The 23,355-nt window shown below is 41.9% G+C and overlaps 1 protein-coding gene across 3 annotated transcripts; it reads left to right on the top strand.

Moving 5' to 3' along the window:
- ORC1 (origin recognition complex subunit 1) lies at positions 1–21,183 on the top strand (the record flags this gene model as incomplete). 3 transcript variants are annotated; one of them, XM_083742595.1, is made up of 18 exons in its annotated part: positions 1–178; positions 416–509; positions 1,248–1,372; positions 3,196–3,362; positions 5,228–5,609; positions 7,022–7,319; positions 8,532–8,633; positions 9,340–9,438; positions 10,347–10,542; positions 12,418–12,524; positions 12,918–13,019; positions 13,599–13,770; positions 14,282–14,389; positions 14,833–14,982; positions 15,800–15,919; positions 18,528–18,694; positions 19,344–19,431; positions 20,829–21,183. In XM_083742595.1, the coding sequence occupies 18 exons, from the start codon at positions 1–3 to the stop codon at positions 21,021–21,023; spliced, it is 2,850 nt and encodes a 949-aa protein (XP_083598721.1). In that variant the 3' UTR covers positions 21,024–21,183. The 3 variants fall into 3 exon arrangements, with proteins under 3 accessions (XP_083598721.1, XP_083598722.1, XP_083598723.1); XM_083742596.1 differs by having other exon boundaries at positions 8,532–8,650; positions 9,360–9,438; XM_083742597.1 differs by having other exon boundaries at positions 105–197.
- Between the last annotated feature and the right edge of the window lie 2,172 nt (positions 21,184–23,355).

Raw genomic sequence — 23,355 nt, 5'->3', positions numbered from 1 at the left:
ATGGCGGCCGCGGCGCTAACCAGCGGCTCATTTCCTCCTTCTCAAGGGGCGGGGCGAGTCTGCTTTGGCGCGAAGTTTCATCCTGACGTAGGGAAGGAACCGCGCGCGCGCCGCACCGGGTCCCGCGGCAGAATCTCGCTCTCCGGGTTTGTGGAGCAGCTGTGGGCTCGTCGGCGAGGTACGGTAGTCCGAACCAGGTGCGACATCGGAGTGTCAATGCCATAGTTCAGCGGCCGGCGGGAGAGCTGCGGGTGGGCTGCAGAGGCGCCCGCCCTCCATACTCACGTGCATTGGTCTCTGTGTGGATTCTTTTAAGAATCGAGTTGGGGTGGGGTGGAAACAGATTAAAAATTCGAGAATCGGCTTTCTTGCTTTTTTTGCATCTTTGCACCTTCATATTTCTGTTTCTTCACAGAAACCATGAACACGAGAAACCAGAAAAAGCGTATCTACTCGTGGCTTGGAAAAGCTATATCTGAAGACGAGCAGCTGCAGCTTTCCTCTTACAGGTATGTATTTTTTGGTCTATATATTGTTAGAGAGTAAGCTGTGTAGGCTTGAGGCCAGTGTATAAATGTAGCATAAACTGGCAATCTTGGAAATTATGTTTTGCATAAGGCTGAGTGGCTTTCATTATTAATGGAGTACTAAAAGGTGATTATGTAACAATACTGTTGTAATTATTATTAGTGGAATGTGCTTATGTAGCACCATCTGTGTGCGTGCAGTTTGCAAAGTAAGAAAAACAGGCCCCTGCCCTGAGGAGCTTACAGTCTTAAATTTGACTGAGTGGATATAGTAGATAGAAGGGAGGAAGAAGGAAGTGTGAGTAACTGGGGAGGAAGTACTACATATTTAGGGAGTGAGGGCTATGGCTAAATCCAGACTTTGTGAAAAAGTTTGTTCTTCTGAGGAGAGTTTGAAAGAGAGGGAGCAGTGTTATGTTGATCTGTGAACTAATTCCAATTATAAAAAGCAATAAGGAAGAAAGGGTATAATTGTTTGAAGAAGCAGCTTCTGAAAGCTGAAGGATGTAGATCTGGAATGTAAATTGGGGGTGGGGGGTAATAGAGGTAAAGATTAAGGCTGAAATCCTAACCCTATTTACCTGGGAGAAAGCCCCACTGTATTCAGGTAGACTTATTTCTGAGTCAACATGGTTATGACTACACATTAAACTGTCAGTCTTCAGTGTTGTTCCTTAACTGTAAAGAATGTGCAATCAATTTATACCCTTCATCTCCTAGGGGGATATCTGTTAAATCGAAAAATGTCAGTGACATCTGTATTTTCCCAGGGGAGTTTATTTTAATAGAAGGTGAGAATGTGGATCAGTTCCTTGTCGCAAGACTTTTAAAGTTATATGAAGATGGTAAGTGGTTTTTAAAAATTATTTTCTAGCTCTAATTAAGATGTCACACCACTATTCAACATTTATTTTATAAAAAATTGATCAAACAACAATTAGAAGAATAGAGAAGCTAAGCAACTTTTGTGATACCATAATTTTTGTTAAATATGTATTTTTGGGCTATAGCTTAACATCTGTGGTACTGTACAAAGGATTCGGGGCCCCATGCAATATAAATATGTTATAGGAGTTAACTACAGTATATGCTAATTGGGGGGCTTCATAATTAAATATTCATTATGTTTCCTCTTATTAAAAAATATGTTGGTATATACTCTTTATGTATATTGGATTTCTGATTTTGGCTTTTTCCAAGATAGCCAGTAGCAATACTTACTCACTCTTTGCAAGGTATTACTCTAGGGTTAGCCAGTGCTCCAGATGATGTTGGACACCCTCAACCTTGGCCAGCATGGCTCGTAGTCAAAGATGATGGGAATTATAGTCCAATAGCATATAGAGGAACCCACATTTGCTACCCATATATTATTCCTTCAAGGGGAATGAGAAATCAAGAAACTTTGGTTGTGAAGTTTCTGTTGAATGTTATATTGGTTATTAATCTTTATTGGAACACACTTCCATATTGCAAAAATGCATTTTAAATTATGTGCTTTAAAAAAACTTTATGTGTTTTAAATGGCTTATGTTGCTTTCGTAGATTGACTTGCATTATCAGTTTTGTAGCTTTCAATGTTAGCCTCCCTGCTGAGTTCAGGAGTGAATTTGGCTATAGTAGATGGCCATAGGAGGTGACCCTCTTGTCTTGACCTTATGTACAGTCCTATAGTTTATTTCTTTATGCCTGAAGTCATGAGAATCTAGAAAGTCATTAGGAAGCCAGATTGCAATAATGGTACTGTAACTTATTATTAAACAAAAGGCACCAGGTGTGGGATGACATCCTGAAGCCTCTATATCAGACTCAGGAGACAGGCTCTTTCAACCAACAGGGAATCTGATAGTGCTGCAAATGTAAAATAGATAGAACAGTGGCACAGACATCCTCAAGCCATAGTCATTGTTCTCAAAAAGTAAATGCACTCAGGAAGGCCATTCCCCCAGGGCAACCCCCTGGGTCAGTCAGCCCTGACTAACTACAGTAATCATAGTCATTGTTCTCAAACCTAAATTCACTCAGGAAGACCAGTCCCTCAGGTCTTCTCCTCGACATTATGCCAACTCACCTAGACAGAGTTTTGGATAAACTTCAAGTCTATTTAAGACCAGGAGCATCACCTGCAAGACTGAAGATTATCTCTCCCTCTGAGCAGCCTCTGTGTGCATTCCTAGAACATCTTTAATTCACTGCTGAACTTCAAACCTATGACTTAGGGGAAATTCTCCCCTTGTGATCCTGTTTTAATAAAGACCTGGAATAATTTCAGGTGTAGATCCCAGAGCTCAATGCCGCGGTTCCAGCTCTTCTTTCATAGTCCTAATATACCTTTTTAATTCATTTTGATATTATTATCCAAAAAAATTCTTGTGTTTTCCTGTTATTGTGTGAGGGTGTCTTTGGGACCACGTGGGTGGTAGTCTCACACAGGATCCCAAAATCCATGTGTCTATCCTCCCCCCTTTTAACAAGGCTTGCATAAAGGCTGCTGGGGGTGGCGGCTAGTTGATATTGAATGCCCTTCCTGAAAATACCAAGTTTGACTGCTGCCATTGACTTTCTCCTTAATTTAGTGAAACGTAAGAAAGCATCATACTGCTAAAGGGCTTCAAGTGCTCTTGCCATCCCAGGTCTGAATTGTGTGGGTTTTTTTTACCTACTCCAGGTACTCATGAAAAGCGTGCAGTTGTGGAGTGGTTCTCCCGCCTGCTAGAAATACCTCTTAATCAACGGAAATCCATGGGAAGAGAGGATCCACAGGAGATATTTTTGAATGAAAATCCTGAACGGGATACTGACATAACAGTTACACATATCATTGGCAATGTCACAGTATGTACATAACATGTTAGAAGGCAAGAGAGGAGGAAGTAACTTGGGAGCATGTTGAAATGTTACAATGCAGATTTATAGTAATGAAAACTTTTGGGGTTTTTTGGGTGGGGGAATCCATGGGGGTTTAATCTTTGAAGCTGGCGACCTCTGTAATAGCAAGTGTGTGGGTTCATGCTTAGTTGCTATCTGGGCACAGCAAGCCATAGAATGAGCCTAAGAATCCCAGTAGAGTTCATAGTCTTCCATTGGCATTGCAGCTTGACTTACCTACAGCTTCAGGAAGTACAGTGGTACCTCTGGATGTGAACGGGCTCCGTTCCGGAGTCCCATCCGCATCCTGAATAGAACGTAAGACGCGCGTGCGCAGGTCGCATTTTGCCACTTCTGCTCATGCGCGTGACGTCATTTTGAGCGTCTCTGCATGCACGAGCTGCGAAACCTGGAAGTAACACACTCCGTTACTTCCAGGTTGCTGCAGAGCGTAACTTGAAAACGCTCAACCTGAAGCACATTCAACCTGAGGTATGACTGTACAGTGGTACCTCGGGTTACATATGCTTCAGGTTACAGACTCCACTAACCCAGAAATAGTACCATGGGTTAAGAACTTTGCTTCAGGATGAGAACAGAAATCGAGCAGCAGCGACGCAAGGCCCCATTAGCTAAAGTGGTACCTCAGGTTAAGAACAGTTTCAGGTTAAGAACAGACCTCTAGAATGAATTAAGTACTTAACCTGAGGTACCACTGTATTGATGGTCCCCTGCTGTAGCAAAGGATGCTTATATGGTGTTTGCTTGGCTGATAACCTTACAGTGCAGAATTCTTGGAGAAGTTCAAGTAGTCCATGAGCCAAAATATTCACTTTGACTTAGCAAGAAGGCAGAGGTTTCTATCTCACTTATGAGGCTGTTTGAACTCAAGTGTTGCAGGCTGCTTTACCAGCAATATATGCTGAACTTTGGAAATGGATCACCATTTAAATGCAAACACATTGGGTTTTTTCAGTATTCGTTTTCTAAACAGCTAGTACATAGCATATAGGGTAATTAGATTAACTATGATTAATTAGATTAACCGTGGCAATTAGTTTAACTTTGGCAAGGCCATAGTCCCAAAGCTGTGTGCGCTGGAGTAGATTACACAATACTTGGAGCCACAGAATACTAAGCTCCCCCATTGGTGCTTATGGGAGTGGTAGGCGGGAAGCAAAATGGCAGACAATAATAAGAAAAAGCTTCCCCTGCCCCCTGTTTGCTGGCAGGCTTAGAATGTGGCAGTTCCTCCATCATGAAATCTCAACACATACACCCTTTACAGCACTGGTTCCAAATGGTGGTCTGTGGACCCCTGGGGTCCGTGGCACATATCTGTCAACTGTCGGGGACATTCTTTTTTGGTGCAGACCATGTGACTCATGAGGGAACATGGCCCGGTTTTGCACTGGGACATATTGGAGGGATGGTGGCACCATTCACATAGCAAAAACTACTACAGAGATATCAGCATTTTCAGAAGTAGGGCTTCCATGGCTTGGCTTTTGAAAAATAATAGTGTCTGCAATACTTAGCTGACTGTGAACCGCTGCTTTAGGGTTTTTCAGTAATGGTAAGAGACAGAATTATGTCATATGAAAACTGCAAGTTGGTGCCATTACTCAAACCAGAAAGGTAATTCTAAGGGTAGGAGCTTATGTTATTGTAAGAAAATGTTAATAGGTGCGTGAGGAAAGCTTTCCTTTTGTCATTCTTATGCTTTAAACAATAGCTGGAGAAGTTTAGTATAGCACTGAAGATCCATCAAAAGTTTTGCTATATTGATTGCATCATATTTTCACGGTTCTGATATTTTGCTACCTTTCTAGGTTATTCCACTGACCACATTGGAAGCATTGCCTGACCTATCAAATGATGAACACATTTTCTTTGTAAGAGAATCTTGGGATGGAAAGAAGTTTAAACCACTGCCGCTAAGCTTACTGGCAGAGTTGAAAGACTCTGTGAAAATGAAAAACAACAATGCTGATTTTGCAAACGTGCACCACCGGACTCCTTCACGCAGAAATTGCTCTCTGGAAGTAGAAACCGAAAAGGTCACTCGAAGTACAAGAAAAAGCAGCGCCGCCATGATGGAAGTAGAATCAAGACATTCTGCCTCCAAATCCTCACACTCTAAGCAGAGATGTTCCCAAAGACTAGCCATTGGCACTGAGACTCCGGGAGCAAAGAAAAAACTCCAGCTGAATAGTATGTTCACAAATGATCTTGCACATAATATTTTTGTATGCAAAAACATTGTTACCTCTGGAAGCTGACAAATGTTTTACCTAGGGCTGAAGAGAGAGAATTTTATGAATAGTGATGTAAAGATGATCAGTCTAAATACTCTTGAACAATTCTCAAGTAGGAATTCATGTGGTAAAATGGTATAATATTTCTCTTGTTCTGCTTGGTAGTTTCTGGGGGAGAAACTGATATGGTAGGGGTTTTTTCCTGCTTAGTGTAGATCAGGGGTCAGCAAACTTTTTCAGCAGGGGGCTGGTCCACTGCCCCTCAGACCTTGTGGGGGGCTGGACTCTATTTGGGGGGGGGGGGGAAATGAACGAATTCCTATGCCCCACAAATAATCCAGAGATGCATTTTAAATAAAAGGACACCTTCTACTCATGTAAAAACACACTGATTCCCGGACCATCTGTGGGCCAGATTTAGAAGGCGATTGGGCCAGATCCGGTCCCCTGGGCCTTAGTTTGCCTACCCATGGTGTAGATACTGTCATGAGGTCTTTGGATGAAGAAGCTACTGTGAGTCAGACTACCTGTGATCCCTGAGCTGGACATGTTCATGATTGGACCTCAGTCATGAAAGCAGGTGTTCTGTCACAAGTAGCTAATACATTTGATAGTAGGAACCATGGTTAACAAAAGGTGACTGCCAGTGCTGTACTCAGGCAAGGGGTAATCATCTGTTTCCTACTCTCTTCTGCTACCCATTTATGATCCCTGAAAGGTATGTATTGAATGTCAGAGAACCTTTCAGAAGGTGGGATGTGGAAATGACCCAAAATTGGATAGAAATGCTTGCATTTCACATCTTGGGAATTGAACCCAGCAGTTAATTGATATTACCTCAGTTTGGATGCCCCGGTTGAATAATGTCAGTAGTGGTGGTCTCCAAATTTATGACCGCAGTTGTATGTGTTCAGTGCAAATAAAGCTAATCAAATACCTGACATGGAATCTGTGTCATGTTGGATTATGTCTTATTTAGCAATCTTGATTTTGTGGGGTAACAGTGGAGCTTCTGTTGCTTTGCCACAAAGGTTTGAAAGCTTGTGATTGAGAGGGAATAAAATTCTGTCCTGCCACTTTATTGTACTGGACATACAAACAGAAATAATGAGATTTCATTGCTAGGAACTGTGGGATCAAGTGTGCTTAGTAAAAACCACACAAACCTATTTGTTTTCCAAAAACAAAAAAGTGGTTGAGCTCTGAGCCATATTGCAGCTGACCTGTTTGAAAGTTCTGTTCTGTGTTAGTTAAGAGAACTCAGTTAACCGAAGGGAAACCTTTTTTTAGACCATGTGGCACATGTGAATTCTAAACTGATTGTTGCCTTGCTAAAAACTTACTCGTTTTGCTACTTTTGGATTTTAGGTCCAACAAAACCTGGAAGAGTGGTGGCAGAGCAAGATATGATTGAGCTTCTAGACTATGGTTTCTTTGAGCCTCTGGAGCAATCTGCCCTCAAACGGAAAGTGACATTTACTGGCATTAAAGGTTCTCCTCCAAAAATACCCTGTGCTGCTGTTGCTGAGGGAGACCTCTTCCTAGACATCAAACCACTGGGAAGAAAGACTGAAAGACCCAACAAAAACATATCATCTCCTTGCCAGAGTGACCAAGTTTCTAGTGTGAAAGCCAGGAGTTCTGCTGTGAAAAGGAATGCCACAGAGTAAGTTGCAAGTGTCAGCTTTCTGTCCCAAACACTTAAATGTGGCCATCTGTGTGACATACACTAACAAAAAAATTCTGTTGAAATAAGAGACAAAGATTCTTGAGGTAGAATACCTTTGCTTGAGAACATTAATATTAATTTGCTTTTGTTTGTGCAGCAGATCGATAAATGTTCAAAAAGGTTTATTTTGTAGTGGTAATAATAAATCTAAGATACAAATAGCACCTGCCCTACAGGGGTAGCTTACAGTTCCTGGCTGAGGACCAGTTATACATAGTGACTAAGATGAAGATCTTGTAGAGCAACTCTCTGGGCTGCATGACAAAATGCTTTTGGAAATTGGGACTTTCCAATATAAGTTTATGATCTGGTACATGGGTCTGCTATTTAAAGAGAGAGTGAAAAAATTTAAATCATGTACAAGGTGATTCTGACCAGTCGATACTGAGAAATCCAGATCACTTATTTTTCTGCAGTCAAAAAGCCTCCCAGACTCTGCTTCTCCATCTTACAGAAAACAGGTATTTCCAAGTGGTACCTTGGAAGTCGAACAGAATCCGTTCTGGATGCCGTTTGACTTTCAAAATGTTTGGAAACGAAGGAGCAGCTTCCAGTCGGCTGCAGGAAGTTCCTGCAGCCAATCGGAAGCTGCGGAAGCCCCGTCAGACGTTCGGCTTCCAGAGAACATTCACAAACCGGAACACTCCCGGGTTTGCAGCGTTTGGAAGCAAAAACGTTCGGTTTGCAAGGCATTGGGGATCCAAGGTACGGCTGTATTTTGATAGTTTTATATGTAAAGCATATTTTACTCACATTGGCTATTTCCTTCTTGAATCAACTACTCAGAAATTATTTAAAAGGCATTAAAGGTAAGGATGAAAAGTTAGGAAATGGACAGTGCAACCTTACACAGTCTAGTAAGAAGTAAGTCCCACTGAATTCAATTGAGACTTACTTCCAGGTAAGGATGTATAGGGTGCTATTCTCAAGAGCCAGGCTGCTTGCGGGTATTTATTTTGAAATATTTTAACCCCTCCTTCATTGCAAAGTGATCCCAGAGTGGGATACAATTTTTAAAAAATGTAAATCGCAGTATCATCAAGATGTTTTCCTATGGTAAAACCAGGGAGAATTTACCGAAATGAATTTTAACATTTATTTCCCAAAAAATCTCTTAGAGGCATGTTTTATGTTTTTCTTTCCCATTAGTTCAAATGATGTAAACAAACAGGATAAGATTTGCAAGGCAACCAAAGAATCCAGAGTCTCAAAGAGCCAAGCAGCCATTCCTAAGGTCAATTCAAAGACAAGGTGGGTGATCTTTAGAGGTGTTTGTGGATCTTTTATTTGTTTGCCCTAAGGAATATCCCCTTCTGTTTTATTAAGCAAGTGAAATTTTAAGAAGGCTTAAAAATATATCACTGCAGTTTTACATCAGTTCTACTTATTATGTGTATAAATTCATATCTAGGACAATATAGTATACAGAGGTTTGGTAATTTCTGTATCATGTAACCAGCAACATGGATGGATGACCCTCCTTCAGCCAATATAGATGCTGCCCGGGTTCACATGTCACAGTATGCCCAGCTCTGCTTTTGCAGCACTGCACAAATGTGCGAGCTGCTGGAGGGGAGTTTGCAGCCACTTTGCTCCTCCCCAGTGTTTTTTTTAACTCTTGCACCTTGCTGAGCTAAGCCAGTGCTTGGCTTAGTGTGTTGTCCAAACTGCACATTTGCATGGCCCCAGTATAGTTTGGCTTGTCATTATGTGTGAACCAGGTCACTGAGTGATAACTGATTTCTAGACTACATGCCTAAGCTGAAGTGCTCAGAGCAAGAAATATTGGCTTCACTGTGTGCGTTCTATAGCTGACTTTTTTGTGGTGCTAAACTTTACAGTAAGATACTGAAGTGACAATCGATGGGAACTCAGAAAGCCAGTGCTTTCTGTCAATCAAGGCACAGTGTCTTATCACTATGAAGAAGTCGGAAAAACCTCCCATTTTCCCTTGCAGATTGGGTGAAGAACCAGAAGCCGCGAGCCCAGTGCTGACTCCTCGTTCACGCAGGAAATGTGTGCAGGCGACTTCTGCCCGCATTGCAAAACACCTTAGGTAAGAATGTATTCTTTTTAGAGATGGTTTGACTACAGGCAGTTCACAGCCCAGGGGAGCCTGCTTTGTTACAGAAATGAACGTGCAAGGATTGTCTGAGTGTTTCTGCGTGCACTTGTATGCACACAAACACACACACATATTAAGCCAGGGAGGGTAACCCAGCTTTAACCTAAAGGCCACATTTCCTCATGGAGACTCTTCCAATAGCTACCTTCCATTGTTGGTGGAAGACCAGAGGCAAAAGTGCACGGGGCACTGGCTGTGACTCATGCCTTTGTACAGTAGGCTACATTCTGGCCACAAAGAAGTCAGAGGTTTCTCCACCCACCCACATCTCTCCATACTTCATCCAGGCAATCAAGAAGCATTTTCACAGTTAAAGGGCACATTCTACCTGGCAAAAGCACCTGAGGAGGGTGGAGCAAGGCTGGTGAGGTGGGTGGCCTAAGAAGAATCCCTGAGGACCAGATCAGAGAGAGCCGGAGGGGCTGCATTTGGTGCCTGAAGTTTCCCACACTTGCATTAAGCTATCTTTGAATAGATGGACATTTGTAGCTTTTTTCAATAACACAGAGTTCACTTCTAGAACAAGAGTTTGGGATCTGCCATGAGAAATTTCATGTCGCTTCTGTTTTCTTGTCTAGAGCTGATGTGGACATAGTAAAAGAACCAACAGTGTATATTTTCATCATATGGGGTGTACCTTAATGTTATCACCCCCTTCTTCTCTTCTTCTTCTTCTTCTGGTTTCTCAAAAATGTACCATCATTGTAAAAGTATTGATCTTTGCTGTCACGGCCGCCTCAGTTTTTGTTCAGCTGATACCTTCCGACCAAAGAACGTGCAATTATTTAAAACACATTAGTGTACAGGACATAAGAGGTGATAAATCCATTTGCCTTAAGTTTTTTTAATACAGTTGAGAAGGATGAAGAGGAAGAGGATGATATTTTCCCCTTGGAAAGTTCTGGTTCAAGTAGCAGCGATGATGAAGGTGAAGACTTCAAGGTGCTCCGTACACCTAAGAGGCAAGCGAGGTCTACTCCAAAAATCTCAAGGAAAGCAGCTGCTGGGACTCCTGCCAAGGGTCCAAACAACACTGTAAGTAGAGACTTCTGCCATTTTTTGTTGATCTCTAATTACTTTGAGCAGTTGTATGAACTTAGTGAACTGCCTTGTTCAGAAGCTTGGGTGCTCAAGAACATAATGTAGTAGCTGAGAGCAATCTGTGAAGACAGTGGCTCTGTTTCTTAGCTGTATAATGACATGGAAGCATGGGCACCATTTTTGCATTGTGACTCTGCTGGGGGAAAAGTAAGACCACCTTTGTTTTATTATGCTGAGCTTTGTCACAGATAGCACATAGGTGTTCAGAGGTCAGCAAACTTTTTCAGCAGGGGGCCGGTTCACTGTACCTCAGACCTTGTGGGGGGCCGGACTATATTTTGAAAAAGTAGAAGAATGAATTCCTATGCCCCACAAATAACCCAGAGATGCATTTTAAATAAAATACACATTCTATTCATGTAAAAACACACTGATTCCCTGACCATCCGTGGGCCTGATCTGGCCCCTGGGCCTTAGTTTGCCTACCCATGATCTAGTTCAACCCCCCAGCAATGCAGAGGAATATGCAGCTGTCCCATACAGAGATCGAACCTGCAATCTTTGCGTTATCAGCACCACGGTCCAACCAACCGAGCTACTCCAGAGAGGAAGGACTCAACATTCTTTCTTGGGACCCAATATTTCCTCTTACCTAATCCTGTTGCTTGAAATCTAACTTTTGGATAAAGGTGAAATACTTAGCTAGTTTGCTGCAGCAAAACCAACAAAGCCTTAAAGACCTGAAAAATTTATTTGGCGTACAATGAAAAGCTTAAGCCACAATACAATTTCAAAGCACTACAGAACCCCTAGTTACTTTTTGTTACTTCATTCAGTTGCTTTTTGTTTTAAAGTGTTTTTAAGATTTTCAAGCATAATAAAATATAAACATTAACCAGTTAAATAAATTTAAAATATATCTGAATCTATAAATATCTTTACTCGGGAGCTTTGGAAATGTATTAGAAAACAGAGAAGAAAGAAAAGCATCCTATTTAAAATAAATATATACCGTATTTTTTGCCCTATAGGACGCACTTTTTCCCCTCCAAAAATGAAGGGGAAATGTGTGTGCGTCCTATGGGGCGAATGCAGGCTTTCGCTGAAGCCTGGAGAGCGAGGGGGGTCGGTGCGCACCGACCCCTCTCGCTCTCCAGGCTTCAGGAAGCTATCCGCTAGCCGTGGGAGACACAGCTCTCCCACGGCTAGCGGGGAGCTTGCCGGCACCCAGAAGCTTGGGGCACGCTGAGCTCAGCATGCCCCAAGCTTCAGGTTTCGCGCAGCTCTACGCTTCGCAAAGCTCGGGCTTCCCCCGCCCCAGCCCCGCACCTGGGGGGGAAATAAATTTTTTTTCCTTTATTTCCCCCCCCCAAAAACTAGGTGCGTCCTATGGGCCGGTGCATCCTATGGGGCGAAAAATATGGTAACTGTTTATGTTTAACTGGTTCTCCATTCTGAGCATTATTACCTTAGTAAATGTGATGAATGGTAAGTTAGTCTGCAATCCCCTCTTACCTGGAAATAAGCTCCATTGAACTAATTACTTCTGAGTTGAGACACGTATAGGATTGCACAGTTAGGAAATTAACAGAACAAGCCATATCCAATAGGGTTTTCATTTGGTGTGATATTTTTTCCAATATGGACAAGCCCAGAATTTCTCATACCATTTTTAAACAAACAAACAATCTGTTGCTTCCCTGTTTAACTAACTCCTTAAGTTTGGTTGCAAACCTAAGTATATCTCTACTATTTTGGGATCTTAATATCTTTAAATGTTTGGTGTATACAAATTTTGAGACCAGTTGTGCTCTGGCTGATATTCAAAACAATAGCACTGATATTTATGGATATGAGTTTTCTCTGCAGCCTGAGCCCAGAACCCCCAAGACCCCACGTAATGCTACCCCCAGAATCCGCAGCCGAAATCAAACCACACAGAAGCCTGGCAATGTGCTGGAAGAGGCTAGGATAAGGTAACGTGAGGGGTTCTTGATATTTAGCAAAGAGGGGCAGACGTTATATATAAAGTGAGGAGAACTGGGAATTACTTTTGATGGGTTGTGTAAAGGGTATTTATGGTTCCAGTGCAAGTCATGTTTCTCTCTTTTAAATAGATGCATGCTTAGTATTCCGTGTCACATTCTTCCTAGTTTCATGTTTGATTGAGAAGTCTTTGAAAACTTGGTTTCAGTATTCAGTTTCAATTTCATTTTACATTTTTTAGTCTCGAGGCCCTAATATTTAAATAATCATTCTTTAGAGTATTCTGCATATCTAGATAAGAATGCATTACCTCTTCTGGGATTTAGAAGCTTGTAACAAGGCACTCGGGTAACCCTCTTGCCCTTTTGTTTTCCTTTAAACAGGCTGCATGTATCTGCTGTCCCAGAGTCCTTGCCCTGCCGTGAAAAGGAGTTCCAGGATATCTATAACTTTATAGAAAGCAAACTCATTGATGGGACAGGAGGGTGAGTGTCTTAGGTGGGAGGGAGCGGGATTAACTCAAATGAGTGAGAAGCATAACAGCTGCTTGTGAACACCTGGGTTTCATTTAAAAAAGAATAATGTGGAGATCATGCCAGTCCCCACCCACCCTCAAAAAGTAAACAGTTTCCGAGATTTATAATAAAGCTTATTTGTGGCACTGTGCTTAGAGGCAGATGTTTTTTAAAAGATACATGTGGGTTCGAAGGCTTTTAGGAGTGATTAAGCACATCCTGTTTCAAACTTCTTCAGGAGCTAATCAAGAGAGAAAAAGAGAGCTTATTAAGTCCAGTTCAGAAAAGTGGCAGAGCACCTGTTTCATATGCAGATGCTTCCATATTCAAGTTCCAGTATATCCAGTTAATAATAGTATTATATAGATTGAGTAAAGGTTTCAGAGAGAGACTTTCTGCCTAGGGTGCTGAAGAGCTGGTTAAAGTCCTAGTAGGCAAAGTTGGGCTAATGTAGAGTAAGGCCACATTTATATCAGGAACATAGGATTCAGGACTCTCCCTGCCTTTCAGATTTACATGTTTACAACATAGGTGCTCTTCCTGTTTCAGGTGCATGTACATTTCTGGGGTTCCCGGAACAGGTAAAACAGCAACTGTTCATGAGGTCATTCGTTGTCTTGAGCAGGCAGCCGAAAACAACGAGTTACCGTCTTTCCAGTGTATAGAGATCAATGGTATGAAGTTGACTGATCCCCATCAAGCCTACGTGCAGATCTTGAACGTGAGTGCATGTTTTGTTATGTTTGGGAAGAGATTTTCCAAGTCTTTTAACTAAAACTGCTCAAGCAGATGGGCCCTTATGCTTGACTTACCTCTGCAGATCAGAAGAGGGAGCTAAAACAATTCCACCGAAAAAGCACTCCAATCACTACTAGCCCCCTAATTCAGCCTTTGTCAACCTGGTGCCCTTAGATGTTTTGGACTACAACTCCCATCAGTTCTAGCTGGCACTCCAAAACATCTAGAGGGCACCAGGTTGGCGAAGACTGTTCTCATTCTACAGCTTGCTTGCGAAAACATTTTTTATTATCATTACCTTATTGCATTTATATGCTGCCTTTTTTGCCACAGCAACCCAAAAACAGCTTGCAGTTTTAAGATACAGTAGTTGGATCTCACATATGAAATGGATAGGATTGTGCTATTGGTATAGGATTGCGCTATTAGTAAAACAGAATGAGTTACTACTTATTGTTGGGTTGTAACTTCAGCATCTTTTTAATCCTGTTTAGTTACTGACAGGCCAGAAGGCAACTGCAGTCCATGCTGCCGAGCTGCTGGAGAAGACATTCTGCAAGCGAGGACCTAAAAGGAAAACCGTAATACTTGTTGTAGATGAGGTAATGCTAGGATTTGTATAGCATCAGAAATAAATTTAACCTGATGTATATGTATTCCAAAACTAGGGGATTGTTGCCTTTTTGATCTGTACCATGAAACTGGCTTAATTGCAGCCTTGGGATTCAGCTACCCATGAGGTTGTTTGTTCTGCAAGGACAAATTTATTACTGACAAAAAGGAAACATCCCCATTTTGTACATTTAGCTATATGTAGAGAGGGTAAAGGGAGCTAATTTTTTAAAACAACACAATGTACATTTATTGCTGGCTATGTCTGTGTTTTATTCTGTATCCCCCTTATGTGGCCATCTGTAGCAGATCAAGTCTTGCCCAAGGTTACATAAATCTGTTCAAACCTGTGATTGAAACCAGATTTCCTACTTATTTTGTAGACCATTTTATGTGAGCTTGTAACTTTGTCATCCCTTCTTCCTTGTTCCAGCTTGATCTCCTGTGGACCCGAAAACAGAATGTGATGTACAATCTCTTTGACTGGCCAACCAAGAAAGATGCCAAACTGATTGTCTTGGCCATTGCTAACACCATGGATTTGCCAGAGAGAATTATGATGAACAGAGTAGCTAGCAGGCTGGTATGTATTTTTGACTTTATTGCTGTAGTTATGCAGAATTCTTTATTGTGTCCGGAGATCAGAGCGTTGGTAAATTTCCTTGGATATTAACTGATACCATTGATCACTCGGAGGAAGGATGGAGTGATGCATGAGTACTCAGGCTACATGTACTAGCATGCAGCAGATGCACAAATTAATTTTCCTAGCTATAGTAAATGTCCAGAATTGTGTCTGAACACACGCACTGGAGCAGCCAGGGGGTTTGTCAGTCTTGTTTGGATAGCTGGATTAAGACCATCTATATATTATGGAATGGACAACCTGTGACTCCCATCACCTCTGACAGTTGGCCATGCTATGTATTTTGTTGGTTCCATGAAGATATAACTTCTTTGTACTTGGATATGCCTCTTTTCTTGTCTTGTGAGCAGAATACCATGGTCAGACATGGTAAAGATAAGAATCACTTCTGCCACTTGCTTGTAGGAAGGTAGGTGGCAAGCAATAAGAGTGAGATCCAATGCTGTGCCTAGTGGACATGGCAGGGGCTCCCTCTGCAGCCTCCATTCACCCCCAGCATCTGCTCTGGAGGTTCTTCCAACCCTTAGGAGCTAGTTTTTGGGGTGTGGAGGTGGGGCTGCATAGGGGAGAACTCATCTATGCAACCAGAAGTCTTGTTTTGCAAGCAGGGTATAAACACTGTTGGCTGTCACCTTAAATGTCAGAATTCAGTCTGAAACGTCTCTGCTCACAGTCGAGAAACATGTTTTTGGGTGTTAAGCAAGTTCTTGAGATGTACCAGCAATTAAATGTTCACTGTTTTCTTCACTGGTAGGGTCTTACCAGAATGTCCTTCCAGCCATATACCTATAAACAGTTACAGCAGATTGTCTCATCAAGGATGACCCATTTGAAAGCATTTGAAGAGGATGCAATTCAGCTTGTTTCTAGAAAGGTAAACTTGGGTGTATGGACAGGCATGTCATAGAATCATAGAATCATTGGAAGAGACCACAAGGGCCATCGAGTCCAACCCCCTGCCAAGCAGGAAACACCATCAGAGCACTCCTGACATATGGTTGTCAAGCCTCTGCTTAAAGACCTCCAAAGAAGGAGACTCCACCACACTCCTTGGCAGCAAATTCCACTGTCGAACAGCTCTTACTGTCAGGAAGTTCTTCCTAATGTTTAGGTGGAATCTTCTTTCTTGTAGTTTGGATCCATTGCTCCGTGTCCGCTTCTCTGGAGCAGCAGAAAACAGCCTTTCTCCCTCCTCTATGTGACATCCTTTTATATATTTGAACATGGCTATCATATCACCCCTTAACCTCCTCTTCTCCAGGCTAAACATGCCCAGCTCCCTTAGCCTTTCCTCATAAGGCATCGTTTCCAGGCCTTTGACCATTTTGGTTGCCCTCCTCTGGACACGTTCCAGTTTGTCAGTGTCCTTCTTGAACTGTGGTGCCCAGAACTGGACACAGTACTCCAGGTGAGGTCTGACCAGAGCAGAATACAGTGGCACTATTACTTCCCTTGATCTAGATGCTATACTCCTATTGATGCAGCCTAGAATTTGTCTATGTTGTTTTTATACAGTGGTACCTCAGATTAAATACTTAATTGGTTCCAGAAGTTCGTTCTTAACCCGAAGCATTCTTTTTTTTATTATTTAATCATTTTTTCAATACAAACAACAACCAGAAAAAAATATACAACAAAAACCACAATAACACTAATAACACAATTCAGATTTGAGTACTGATATACCTATAACTACACCTTTTTAACAATATTTCCCCACCTCTCCTCCCCCTACTTCCCACCACTGTCCGCCTTATCGCTTAAGTGTTCCTTCCAGATTTCTTCATATTTATCCATTCTTAATTTACGTCAATATGTGATTCGTTCGTAGGTAACTAGTCTGTCCATATTGTCAATCCATGTGCTCAATGGGATCTTTTTGTGGCTCTTCCAATTCACCAAGACAAGTTTTTTTGCTTCTAATATGGCACAATACATTCGGGTTTTTTGACCCCTTGTAATCTCCCACATTTCCAGTATATAATTTAGAATTAAATTCATTCTTGCTGCAGAGCTCCTCAGCGTGTCTGCTTACGCCTTCATCTCAAAAGCAGAAGTGTCCTGAAGCATTCTTAACCTGAAGCGCACTTTCCCATTGAAAGTAATGGAAAAATGGATTGATCCATTCCAGACAATGAAAAACACCCCCTAAAACAGCAATTTAACTATTATCTGACAAGACCATTGATCCATAAAATGAAGGCAATAATCAGTGTACCGTACAATAAAATAAATGAGACAGCATTGTAGATGAAAAAAATTAATGTTTATTTTTTTTCTTACATGCACTGATGATAGTCATTGTTTGGCTGGGGGGCTTTTATCCATTTCTGCAGTCACACAATCAGCCAGAAGCTGAACTGGGCTCCACACAATCCCCAAAACAATGGCAGAACGCAGAGTCCCCCAGAAGTCCCCCAAAAGAAGGAGCAAAGCAGAGACAAAGGCACAGGGCAGACTCACATAAACAAATCCCAAAATCCCCTGCAGAATTCCAAGGTTTTCCACTCCCCCCTCCCATAGGGTAGGTGGGCTTACTTGGCTAGGTGCCACCCACCTTGCTATAGCTGGGGGTGGGGCAAGGGTTGGTAAAGGGCTTTTCAGCCCAGGCTCATCTTTGTTTTCATAACAGCTTCACTGCTCCTGGTCTTTGTTAGGTAAGTGTTCCTTACCTAACTTTGGGGGTGGGATGTGACCTGCTGGGCATCCTGCGGGTGTCAGGGCCTGGCTCCGGGCATTCGTGGAGGCCTCAGAGAGCTCCCATGGCTGGAGGCCAATCGTGGAGCCTCCACAGGCCCCGCGGATGTCTGGGCTTGGCTCCAGGCAGCGGCGAGGCCTCTGAGAGCTCGGAACACTCACTTCTGGGTTAAAAACGTTTGTAACCTGAAAAAGTGTAACTTGAGGCGTATATTTTTATTTTGCACATAAATGATGATGTGCAAAAAGGCAGTTCCTTGTTCCTAGCAAGATTGACAATTTAAACTGTGGGCGTTACAACAAGAGTGAGAGAGGCAAAGTTAACAAGGGTGAATGGAAGAGGCTGGAAAACCAAGGGATTTAAGAAGAAAGAATAAGAATCCAATAACAAATGTAATGTTGTGGGGAAGAAGTTGCTCAACCAGCTGCTTTCTTGTGAGTCGCGTGAACTGTAATTAGGCCGGAATGGCTGCAGGTGGGTAAGGTAAGGGTGGGGTCAAGAGGAGGCCCCAGACTCCTCCTGGTGGCTATTTATAAGCCTCATACAGAGATGTGGAAAGAAGTAAGGACGCAGCAGTGCCTGTTAATGGAGGATGGAATAACTGGTGGGGAGAGTTAATTGAGTTATCTACTTCCTGCCTCCCCCTTCCTGCATCCGCTCTGATCCGACAGGAAGACAGAGAAAGGATTATTACATTTTTCGGAAGGAAACATTGAAAAACTGCACTATGCTTTGTGAGACTGCAACAACTTTGTCGTTTTAAAAGTTTATTGTTTTGTTTTAGGTGGCAGCTTTATCTGGTGATGCAAGACGTTGCCTTGATATCTGCAGAAGGGCCGCTGAGATCTGCGAATTTCCTAATCAGAAAAGTGTCCGTGGATTGGTCAGCATGGCACACATTATGGAAGCCATAGATGAAATGTTCTCATCCCCTTATATACATGCCATTCGGTAATGGACAGTAGTTCATTAGCTGTGTAGCTTCTCTGCTTGAGGTCCCAGAGAGCAAATTATGATTATCATGCTGGAGCAGCCACCTATGAACTTGTTATACAATGATTGCATCTGTATGGGGAGCACATTATTCTACAGCATCTAATTTGAAGCAAATTCCAGTGATTGATTTAATGGCTACCACAGCACAAAATGTGTTCTAAAATTTTAGCATAGCAAAACTAATTTAGTGGTTCAGTACTAACATGTCAAACCAGTTTGTGCTAACCTGTACAACTCATATCCTTGTTTCAGCTTCTGCTTGATACGTTGTTGAAAGTGGCAGAATTAGGAAGCTCGGATGTTAGGATACAGGTGCGCTCTCTCTCTATTTGGATAGAGCGACACTGAGAATTGCAATTGTGAAATAAAATTTTGCAAATTACAGAAAGTTCTCTTCTGACAAAATAAACAACCTTTGTATGCTGGGTGTTTGTAGTTCTTTCAGACCTATGGTTAATTAAACTTTCTGTATACACATATTTTAGAAGCAAATACCGTTACATCAGAGGTTTAGACACTGCTTTTCAAGCCAAATTATATCTGTTACACAGTAAAATCTTATATATGACTAATTAAGCTTTGGGGGCTTTTTGTTCTCTTTCAGGAACGCTTCACTGTATGAGCAAATTTTCCTAAAAGCAACAATTGCAGAATTTCGCAGGTCAGGACTGGAAGAGTCTACAGTTCAGCAGGTAATATAAAAATATTGCATGTTGAATTCATTTACTATCTCAGCCAGAATGCTTTAGCTATATTCAAAGAGTGCGGCTTTGACTGTTGCTATGCACATATGTAGTTCATTGCAATTTAACCTATTGTACACGTAGGCTACAATTCACATATATGCATAGATAAAAATGTCCATGCTTTTTGCTTTTGTTAGTTTAAAATATTATATGCCTCTTCTTGGGGGGAAAAGCTCTCTCAAAATGACTTCTAACAATCAATATACAATGTAAGTCACAAAGCTTCAAATACAGTCGAACCATAATACTAAAAGGTAAGCTCAGATGTTGCAATTGTACAGTAAAATTGAAAAATTACAGAAATCAAACCAGTAATAACATTAAAAGAATATCCAGCCCACCTTTTTTTAACCTCTTCCTGTTCAGCTATCTTATTTAAACTCATAAACCTGTTTTATACTAGCAGGGAGTGCCTGGCACAGTGTGGGAATTTGTAGAAATGAAAAAAATATTGTGTTTTTTAAATGGATAATGCAATTTGTGAGTGTGGATCGCCATGCCAAAATCAGGCAAATCACATTTGATTCTGCCATCTTGATTCAAGATTGTGCCTGGCATTCAAATGGCGATGAAGTCTGGCACCCCCACCTTGGGAATCCCTGTGGCTGAGTTTGGCAAAGATATTGCCAGAGGCAGCTGAACCTATGCCAAAAAAACATGGGCAAAGTCATGCCAAAGTGATGTTTTGGTCCACCATCTTGATTCAAAATGGCATCTGATGTCCAAACATGGACAACTCCAACCCTCATCTTGGAAATCCTCATGCTGTGTTTGGTAGCAATACCTTGAGAGGTGTGTGAACTTGTTAACAACAGATGGATGGACTGACAAACCACTTTCCAAAATATATCATAGATCTTGAAAACAAGTCAGGATGGTGGCTGTAATAATAAAGCAGTCACAGACTCAGTGTTGGGAACTTATTTAAAAACTTGTGGTTCAGAATATACAACAAATGTTGTATAAAAGAAAATGGTACTGGTTTGAATTCTATTAGCAATTGCTCACCATTGAACCTCAGTACTAAATGCATAGGGAAAATGTGCTCTACTACTATTGAGGTATAAATATATACAGTGGTTCCTCTGGTTACAAACTTTATTTGTTCCGGAGGTCCGTTCTTAACCTGAAACCGTTCTTAACCCGAGGTACCACTTTAGCTAATGGGGCCTCCTGCTGCCGCCGCACAATTTCTGTTCTCATCCTGGGGCAAAGTTCTTAACCTGGGGTACCACTGTATATAAGTCATTGGTTTCCATACTTTTCCAAGAAAGGAAGGAGATCAGTTATTCGTTTCCTGTTTTCATAAACCAAGTCCCCCTCCCCTTTTTTTGTTTCTTTAGATATTTCATCAGCATGTTGCATTGTGTAGAATTGAAGGCCTGCAAACTCCTACTGTATCAGATGCACTGGCAGTTGTGTCACGGCTTAGTGCCTATAGACTCTTGCTAACAGATTCTAATAGTAAATATATCCACATGCGAGTTCGACTTAATGTTAGCCAGGACGATATCATGTATGCACTCAAAGAAGATTAAAGCAACAGAGCACTCATTATTGGTACATGTATTGTGATTAAAGCTTGAAACATCCATGTTTATTTAATTTGTTTTGAATTTTCTTTTCAAATACCTTTGTATTATAGCATTTGTAATTGCACTCTTCTTAAATAAATCTGTTTTCTTCAACTGTTCAGAAGGTTTCCATTTTATTAAATTCTTTCAACCATCCTAAAGCTCAATTCAGCAGGGGGGTTTTCTGATCAGGAGCTTCCCTTTTGAGCTAATTCTCTGTCTTTCTTACCTTTCATCTACTCCCTGGTTTTCAACAACTAATTTGCTGGGACAAACTAGAATTTTGGAGAAGGAATGGCAGCTCAGTGATAGAGCCAGGGTTTTGTGTACAGAAGGTCCCAGCTTTAGCCCTTGGAAACTCAAATCCTCTGCTACAGGATCCTTTTAACTGGAAAAGCCTTTGCCTAAAACCGTGTGTATGTTGTTTACCAGTCAACATACAAAAGCAATACTGGCTAGGTGGAGAAACAATCTGACTTGATGTAAGTCAGCTACCTAAGTTTCTTTGACATCCATGTTAGCAAACTGCGTGACGCTAACATCCAAAATATATTTTGCAAACATACATCAAATTGTGGTTGGAGGCAAAGTGCTAATATCAATTTGTCAGTTGTTTGGGCTGCCCCTAGCACCAGCACCATGGTTCATCTCAGTGGGCCACGGCCTAGCATGCGCCATGATGCACCCTGTGACATAGTCCCTTGCCTGGTGAGCCTTTGTTCATTGAATACTCCATGACATGGACACTACTGATATTAAAAACAAATTTTGAAAAGCTCACTGGATTAAAACAAAAGTGGGGAACCTGGCCTGAAGGCTGAATGTGGTGATCATTGGCTCTTGGCTGTGGTTTTGCCTGCCTTGAACAGAATGTATCATCCTTGTCTGGACAGAGAGATGTGTGAGTGTGTATAGAAACTAGCCTGTTCAACAAAGGTAACATTTGCCAGTTTTTCTTCTGGTTTTGCCTACTGCTGCCATGTGGCCCCAGAAGGGAAAATGGGCATTGGGCTGTGAAAAGTTCTCCACCCCTGGTGTAAACAGGCTGTGATTTTATGAACATTAAAAGTTAACACTACAGGATTTCAGAGCAGTAGAGGAAACTAGATGGCATTTTATACACCCTTTGTATGAGTTGTATAGGAGGTGAATATATGCAATGCCATCACATCTATATGCTCATAATTGCTGAAGTAGGTAGCTGGTTAGTATTTTCCTGTTGAGCAGAAATTGCTGTTTTTAAAAATTGGGCAGTATGATTCAATACTGTAAAAAACAATGGTTCTTCAAGTAACTGCTTAAAAACCATAAATAAGTGGTTCCAGCACTGCATTTCAGTAGTAATAATAATAATAATAATAATATTTTTTTATTTATACCCCGCCCTCCCCAGCCAAGGCCGGGCTCAGAGCGGCTTACAAGCAATAATAAAAACAAGATGAATGATTACAACTTAAAAACAAAAATAAAATACAACATTAAAATAATGGAACATTAAAATATTAAAATGTAGCCTCATCGCAGGAGAAGGAAAAGAAAGAGGAGGAAAAAAAGAGAGAGAGAGAGAGAGAGAGAGAGAGAGAGAGGGAGGGAATCAAATTGGCTCCAAGCCAAAGGCCAGGCGGAACAACTCTGTCTTACAGGCCCTGCGGAAAGAAATCAGATCCTGCAGGGCCCTGGTCTCATGAGGCAGAGCGTTCCACCAGGCCGGAGCCAGAGTTGAAAAGGCCCTGGCTCTGGTTGAAGCCAATCTAACTTCTTTAGGGCCTGGGACCACTAGGGTGTTATTATTTATGGACCTTGAGGCTCTCCGTGGGGCATACCTGGAGAGGCGGTCCCGGAGGTACGAGGGTCCTAGGCCGTGAAGGGCTTTAAAGGTCAAAAGCAGCACCTTAAATCTGACCCTGTACTCCACCGGGAGCCAGTGCAGCTTGAAAAGCACTGGGTGAATATGCTCCCATGGCAGAGACCCTGTGAGGAGCCTCGCTGCAGCATTCTGTACCCGCTGGAGTTTCTGGGACAGCTTCAAGGGCAGCCCCGCATAGAGCGAATTACAGTAGTCAAGCCTGGAGATGACCGTCGCATGGATCACTGTGGCCAGGTCAGGGCGGAAGAGGGAACACTGGAAACTGCCTTGCATCGAATCAGACCAATTGGTCCATCTAGCTTAGTATTGTTTACACGGATTCAGCTCTCCAGGGTTTCAGGCAGGGAATTTTTCCCAGCCCTACCTGGAGATGCTGGGAATTGAACCTGGAACCTTCAGCAATGGCCATACTGATAATACTGTTAATCT

The sequence above is a fragment of the Podarcis gaigeae genome (genome assembly GCF_964106915.1).
Source record: "Podarcis gaigeae genome assembly, chromosome: 6".
Classification (NCBI taxonomy): Eukaryota; Metazoa; Chordata; class Lepidosauria; order Squamata; family Lacertidae; genus Podarcis; species Podarcis gaigeae.
Note: the sequence above shows the minus strand (reverse complement) of the source record. Positions and strands in the feature narration are given on the sequence as shown.